General features: G+C 45.1%; 1 protein-coding gene across 7 annotated transcripts in view; it reads right to left on the bottom strand.

The window, feature by feature from the left end:
- B3galnt2 (beta-1,3-N-acetylgalactosaminyltransferase 2) overlaps positions 1 to 7111 on the bottom strand; it is a 42544-nt gene extending 35433 nt beyond the window's left edge. For 6 of the 7 annotated variants that reach the window (XR_361036.5, XR_005495256.2, XR_010058837.1 and 3 more), the window contains exon 1: positions 6660 to 7054. Coding sequence is in view for 4 of the 7 variants with exons in the window: in XM_006254007.5 (XP_006254069.1) it covers positions 6660 to 6774 (115 nt within the window). In the remaining 3 variants the exon portion in view is untranslated. Of the gene's footprint in view, positions 1 to 6659 lie in introns of all 7 variants that reach the window. The other variant, NM_001144851.2, reaches the window with a different exon arrangement.
- Between the last annotated feature and the right edge of the window lie 437 nt (positions 7112 to 7548).

A 7548-nucleotide genomic window follows, 5' to 3' on the forward strand; every position in this document is an offset into this window, starting at 1 on the left:
GGCGGCCGAGGAGTTGGGATGTGTTTCTACCAAGATATCTAGCAGATATCTTGGGGCACTGCAGTGCAGGACCTAGCGAGGTAAAAGACAACAATACATTTTTTTCGATTTTTTATATTTTTACAACAACAGGCAACAACTTATGGGAGGGAAAGCCCAACTTCACTAGACACTGAGTTTGAATTAGAGCAACATTACATTAGATTTCTTCTCCATTTGAAGTGACAAACGTCTTCTTCAACGGTAAAAATCAAATGGCAGGTACTTCAAGAGAATGGTGACCATGATCTCAAGATAACATCTACTCTGCCTCGCTGCTGTGGGACTGCAGTCTGGAGCCAGACCTGATGACAGACACCTGCAACCCCAGCACTCGGGGAGGCAGAGGCAGAGGCAGGTGGGTCTCTGAGTTTGAGGTCAGCCTGATCTACAAAGTGAGTTCTAGGACAGCCAGGCAGGGGGCAAAGAGCAGGGGGGTGGGAAGAGGGAGGTAGAACCTGTCTCAAAAAACCAAAACCGAACCAAAAGCCATACAAAACAAAACCCAGGACATACTATAAATACATATTCAACATTTTAGGAAGGGTAGGAACTTTGTTGACATTTGATTTCCTCAAATGCTGTTCACATTATATTTTGAGGCATCAACGATCAATTTAGGCTGGGTATCGAGTAAGTCCCAGGATCCTTCTGCCCCACTTCCTAAGTGCTGGGATTACAACTGTGCATTACCATGGCTGGCTTAGGCCATGAGGATGGGGAGGGGGGTTGGTGCTGGAGATCTAATTCAGATCCTCATGCTTATTTTAAGACTTTTTTTTTTCTTTTTCTTTCTTTTTTTTTTTTTCAGAGCTGGGGACCGAACCCAGGGCCTTGAGCTTGCTAGGCAAGCGCTCTACCACTGAGCTAAATCCCCAGCCCCTCATGCTTATTTTAAGACAAACATTTTACCAATTGAGCTAGCTTCCCAACCCCGTACATTTCCTTTTTAAAATTAAATGATTGAGAGGCCTCAGCTTGTGAGAATATATCAGCCTGCACAGTCACATGTCTGAAAAGAATGTGTGTGATACATCAAGAACATTTTCAAAATACATTTTTCAAAACATGTACTATATTGAAAATAATCCAGAAGTACAAACCAAGTTTCTTTCCTTTCATTTAAAAATAATTTTGAGTTTTCCTCAACAGAACTTGGTTTCCTTTATGAAAGAAATATATTTAAATTATAAGGTCCTCATGGCATGTAAATAGGTAATATAGGTAGAAAGTTCCTATCATCTCAGTTTTACTCTCTTGATTCATTCACTCAGACTGAGCATTTCGTATGCCTGCTGTACTAAATGGCACAGGCCCACAGGGAACAAGATCTCCACAATGACAGGAATAACTCACAACCCCAGGCAAGGGCCCCAAGAGCAATGACTATTTATTTTAGTAAGTAATCTATCTTGAGAGCCTGGCAACTTGCTGGGCTTTGCAATAACCTTGGGCTTTAAAAGGGTAAGGGAAGTTGACCTCGAAACTGATTATTCAAAATAAGCCTAAGAAGTGAAAAGACCACAAAAAACAAAACAAAAAACCCCCCTTCTCATATGTACGCTCTTGATGACACCCGTCACAATCAGGCAGAAATCTTGAAAATGAGGAAAATGTATGAGCCCATTACAGATTTGCTGGTGAGCCAGTCAACTGGGTCACTACAGTGTGCACCTGCCAGCCTCAATGAACCATACTGGCATAGACTTTAGCCAAGACCCACTATGATGGTTTACACATGTTTGGCCCAGAGAGTAGCACTATTAGGAGGAACAGTAGCACTTGTAGGAATAGGTGTGACACTGTGAGCACTGGCTTTGATACCCTTGTCCAAGCTGCCTGAAAGTTAGTATTCGGATATCAGCCTTCAGATGAAGATGTGGAACTCTCAGCTCCTCCTGCACCATGCCTGCCTGGATGCTGCCATGTTCCCACCTCGATGATAATGGGATAAATCTCTGAACCTGTAAGCCAGCCCCAATTAAATGCTGTCCTATAAAAGTTGCTTTGGTCATGGTGTCTGTTCACAGCAGTAGAACCCTAAGACAGTGACTGGGGTATTTCTGTGATTGGCCTGGCCATGCTTTTATTTGGAAGAATGTGAATGTTGGGATTTGGAATGCAGTCGAATGCTTTATATGGGGCTCGATGGGCTATCCTAGAAGGAATATGGGAGACTTTATTACTGATAATGATTTGAATTGTGAAGATCTGGCCCAAGAGGTTTCAATGGAGAATTTCAACATGTAGCCTAGTGACTGTTTTTGTGGTATTTTGGTGAAGAATGTGTCTGCTTTTTGTCCTTATCTAAAGAGTCTTCCTGAGGTTAAGGAGAAGACTCTAATTGCATTGACAAAGAAGTCACAGAAATACCCATCTTAGACTTTGATCTCTGGTTAAGCCTCATGAAGAGCATTTTAAACAAGAATACCAAGCTGAGAAAGGAAAAAATATAAAATATATGTATTAAAGGGGGACCAGGAAGTAAAATGGAGCTGAATCCTGTGTTCAAAGATTTTAAATTGAATTAAGCAGAAGGTCAAGGCCAGCATGGAACAGAGCAAGTTCTAGGTAAAGAAAAACTTATATCTAGGCTTGGTGAAATATACCTTTAATCCCCGTGCTTAGGAAACAGACATGCAGATCTCAGAGTTCAGTCAGTCTAAAGAGCAAGTTCCAGGACAGCCAAGCTTAGGCAGTGAAGGAAAACAGAAAGCTGGTGATACTGTAATAGAACAAGGGGGCCATGTTCCGGCACCAGCAAGCCACAGAACTCAGCAGCTTTGGCCACATGGCTCTGGCTTTAGAGTCCAGAATAGAAGCAACTGCTGGGACAATTGATGCTGGCTAGCTGGAGTTAAGAAATAGTGGTGATTAAGGAGACCAGCATCACTGAGGTGAAATCTTCTGGGAAGTGTTTTCTGAGAACACAAAGAAACTGTGCTTCAGAGCTAGCCAAGGTTGTACCTCGTGCTACAGATGTCCCTGGTAATGTTAAGAGTCATCCAGGTTTTGAGGAATGAAAGGGTCATGAATAGCAGCTGAAGCTTGGCGCTGTGAGAGTCCATGAAAGGCCACTAGTGAAGGTGCAGCCCCAGTTGCAGTTGATGGCCCAGGACTGAAGGGGTCATGCAAAGCAATTGAAGCTTGGCACCATGAAGAGAGCCTATGAGAGGCTACTGATGAAGCCTAGTTGCAGCATTAGACCCCAGTGTATTGGAGATGCTAGTACCAGGGATGATCAACAAGAACAGCAGCAGCAATGGAGTGGATCAACCTGAGCTTAGAGGGCTACAGAGGGCAGAGCTCCTCCTTTGGAGAAGCCCAGAAGATCATGTGTAGATCACAGACACTGAAACAAGAAGCTGTAATACTGAAGTTGCCATGAAGACCCCAAGATTTTTTGAGATACCAGAACCATGGGAAAACTGCTAATGGGGAGGGGAACCAGCCCAGGAGAAAGAAGTTTGTTGCAGTCAACAAAGATGAAAAAGGAGTTCTGAAGAATGCTTCAACATTACATGGAGATGCAGTCTGGAGTTTGCCCAGATGGTTTCCTGACTTGCTTATGGGATTGAAGTTAAGTCATTGGATGAATCTCAGAAGAGACCTTGAATTTTGGACTTTTAACATTGTTGAGACTGTTCTAGACTATGGGGACTTTGGACGTAGGACTAAATGTATTTTCTTTATTATGCCATAGGTTAAGTAAGGCCCCCATAGCCTCATGTGTTTGAACAAACCTATAGGGGCCAGGGAGTGGAATGTAATGGTTTATATATGTTTGGCCCAGGGAGTGGCACTATTAGGAGGTTGGAACAGGTGTTGGAATAGCTCCTTCTGCATCATGCCTGCCTGGATGCTGCCATGTTCTCTCCTTGATGAAAACGGACTGAACCTCTAAACCTGTAAGCCAGCCCCAATTAAACGTTGTCTTTGTAAGTGCTGCCTTGGTAGTGATATCAGCTTACAGCAGTAAAATCCAAACTAAGACACTCATCACAATTCCGGGAGTGACTCAGGCACTGATATGAGTGTTTTGCCGACCAAATTCTTATAGCTTATATACATGGGAACTGAAATCCTGAGATATATAGCATAGAGGGATAGTTTTGGAAGAACCAGCCCTAGGCAAAAGCTAGACAACAAGCTCGATTTGTCTTTGAACTGCTTGCCCAGTCTATCCACAAACATGCTGGACCCAGGTATCCAGCCCTACACCTAGCTAGCTATCCAAATAAGTACTTGGTCATAAGCTACTTTTCTTTACAACTCTGGCTTCCTTTTTTCAAGATACCTTACAAAGAGAAGCCTTTTCTCGATCACATAAGCTTTCTATATTGATCACTGCATAATTTTTGCTAAGGCACTGCCCAAAACCAGTCGGCAAAAATCAAGTCACAGTTTTTATCCCGGCTATTGTTTCCTTTCCTGTCTGTACCTACGGTGTGCTATACTTCACAAGAACCTTCCTGCTAACCAGTTGTGCTCCATGACTGGTTTCAGCTGTTTAAAGTCATTGTATTAGAGAAGTTGCTAATCTTAGCACCGGCATGGCAGACTCTCTTCTCTCGGATCCCTGCTTGGCTGTCACCTTTTTGCAGGGGCCGTCCTTGATCTCTTAGATCAACTTTTAGAACGCTGCCTCATTTTGTCTCATCATACTCACCACAGTTACAGTCTTATGCTGTCTCCCCTTTCAAATGGTTAAGACTTGCAGGCAGGCACTTTACATTAACTACTTGCTAAGATGGCCTAGCAGCCTTCTACCGTTTGCTGAACCAACCATTAGCCAGAGGGCTTTTCTAATATTCAGGGAAGGCAAATTTCCCTTTCAAAAAAGTTATTGGACTAATGAAATGGTTCATCAGGTCGAAGGACTTGCTAAGTCTGATAATCAAACTCTGAACATCACAAAATCAGAACCCATATGGCGGAAGGAGAGAACAAAGTCACAAGTTGTCTGTTCTTCAACTTTTTACAAAAGCTCCATGTAGTACCAATGTACACACCTGAGTGTGCGAACACACACATGCACATACACACAGACACACAAATGTAAAAAAGTACTATTGTGGCTTAAATGGGATTTCAGACAGAAGAGCAGAAAAGAAAACAAATATTAAAATGCTATTTCAAGAGAAAGATACTTAGCAAAATCTCAGGTTTTAGGCTTAATGTATGTGGTCAGAAAGTAAAAATGCTCAAATGTTTTAAATATTTCAACAACAAAATAGGAAAAAGAGCTGTGGGAATTTTTTGCAATCAAAATACTTCTGCTTTTGTTTCTGAAGTACCAAGAGAAGAGAGTGGGATAGGAATCTGTCTAATTAAAACATCCTACTGATTATCAGACAAAGCTCCGATATCAACACAACATTAATTTTTACAACTAGTACGATCCCATGCAACCCTGACTCTTCCTATAGCTTGCTTCCTTAACCTGGTCTAGTCTAGATGGATAAGCATTAAAACATCAGGAAAAAATCTTTTTCAAACACAAAAATTGCTTGCAGTCTTACTTAAATACAAGCTCAAAGGCAAGGTTTATTGTGTTGAATCCCAAGACTGCTAATGTTAAGGTCATACATAGTCTACAGTGGCTCTGCAAATAGATCCCAGAACTCTCTCAACCCCAACAGACGTGAGGCGGCAAAGCATTTTGTATGTATGACCTTTCTTAACTAGTGTGTAAAAGTCCCACAAGCTAAAAACACATAATGTACTTTCATTATGCCACGAAAGTGATTCTTTTCAGTCACATGAATAGCCTTTCCAAAAAAACAGTGGTTGTCTAATAGGAAAAGAGAGCACTACTAAAATAACCCCAGGGTAATCTGGTAACAATCTGAGTTTTGAGGATTGCTAAATAAGGCGTAAGACTTAGTTTGTGATGGCTGTGAAGACCAGTTTTAAAACTAACAGCTGTTTGGATATGAAATGGTAAGATAAATCCTAACGTAGTTAAAAAATAAAACAAGCATTACCCTATCCTTAAAATAGTTATCTAGTTCTCATTATACACACACACACACACACACACACACACACACACACACACACATACATTCTGGAAAAAACTTGAAAAGGACACACAGGAGACACGAAAGTAGTGTTGAGAGTGACAGGACACTGCGGGCAAACCGTCAGGTCAGGTTGTAAGGCGAACGAGAGCAAAAATTTCATTCCCACAATGGATGAAATTTGGGAACAAATGTACGCAACTTAAAGAAGAATCCGGTATTCCTACGCCCCTTAATTAGCAAGCTACCCAAGCACAACTACAGGGGTGACTCCACTCACGTCTAGATGTTTCCCTGGCTCACCCCATGATCAGAGAACACAAAGTACAGTCAGTCCCTCCTCGTTGCAAAGTGAGTCCTGACAGCAAAGCCAGCACCGGCAGCACCGGCAGGCTCGGAGAGAAGCCCACCAAGTTGTGACCAGGGCCCCCGACCACGACATGGGCTGTTGAGCACTAGCTAATAAGAAACGATCGCCCAGCGCCAATGAAAAGACTCATTTGTTCGGTCCGTACTAGGACGTCCGAGCACTCTCTGTGCCCCTCCAGGCATCCCCGAGGCCTCCCACGAGCTCAGCGACCAAGCCCCTCATCTCACCTGCAGCGCTGGGCTCCGTGTTGTGGGGGGCCGGAGGGGAACGGAGCCAGAGGTGCCAGAGGTGCAGCGCGGCCCCGAGCACGCAAGGGCACAGCAGCACCAGCCAGTTTCGCATTGGCCGCTCCCACCTCTCGCCCCCGCCGCGCTCTCCCGCGTCCCGTCCAATAGCGAGGGGACCTAAGAACACCGGGTGCTACCGGCAGCGTTCGCGCCCACGCCCGGCGTTGTCTTCGCCGCTCGCTCCGTAGATCCGTACCACGAGCGGCCGCCGCTTCCCGGCCAAGGCACCGCCCCCGCGTGCGTGGCCTTCCCACCCGTTCCGCCCTCCTCGCTCTTGCCCAGCCCTTCAGTCCGCGTTCTAGCACGCTCCTGTCTGCCGGAAGGGCGGGAGCGTAGTCCCTCGCTGAGCACAGGAGGGAGGCGTGCCTGAGATTCTAAGCCGTACAAACTACATTTCCCATGGAGCTATGCACGCTGTTACGCGACGCTGGAGGAGGTGAAATGCACACACGAAGCATGCGCGTCTCTTATCAGCCTGAGAAGCATGCGCGTCTCTCACCAGGCTGCAGTTTCTTAGCGGCACATTAAGCATGCGCGTTCGTCCTCACGTTAATGCTTCCCTGTAGTTGAGGCAGGCACTGAACACACGGAACCTGCAGGTTAACTGCTCAAGTTGCTGTCCAACCCCCTCAGCTGTGGACGTTGCTGCAGGGCGCATGTCCTCGAGGAGCGGTTGCTTAGTCGCGGCAGGTTATTATGGCGCCGCAGTGCTTAAAAAAGATGGAGGGCAGCGGGGGAGCCTGAGCGCGGAGTAGCATGGAATTTCCGGTTTCCCTCTAGTTAGCAACGCCTGGTGAGGAGGACTAGAAGCCACGGGCCTCGCTATGAA

This window comes from Rattus norvegicus, chromosome 17 (genome assembly GCF_036323735.1).
Source record: "Rattus norvegicus strain BN/NHsdMcwi chromosome 17, GRCr8, whole genome shotgun sequence".
In the NCBI taxonomy this organism is placed as follows: domain Eukaryota; kingdom Metazoa; phylum Chordata; class Mammalia; order Rodentia; family Muridae; genus Rattus; species Rattus norvegicus.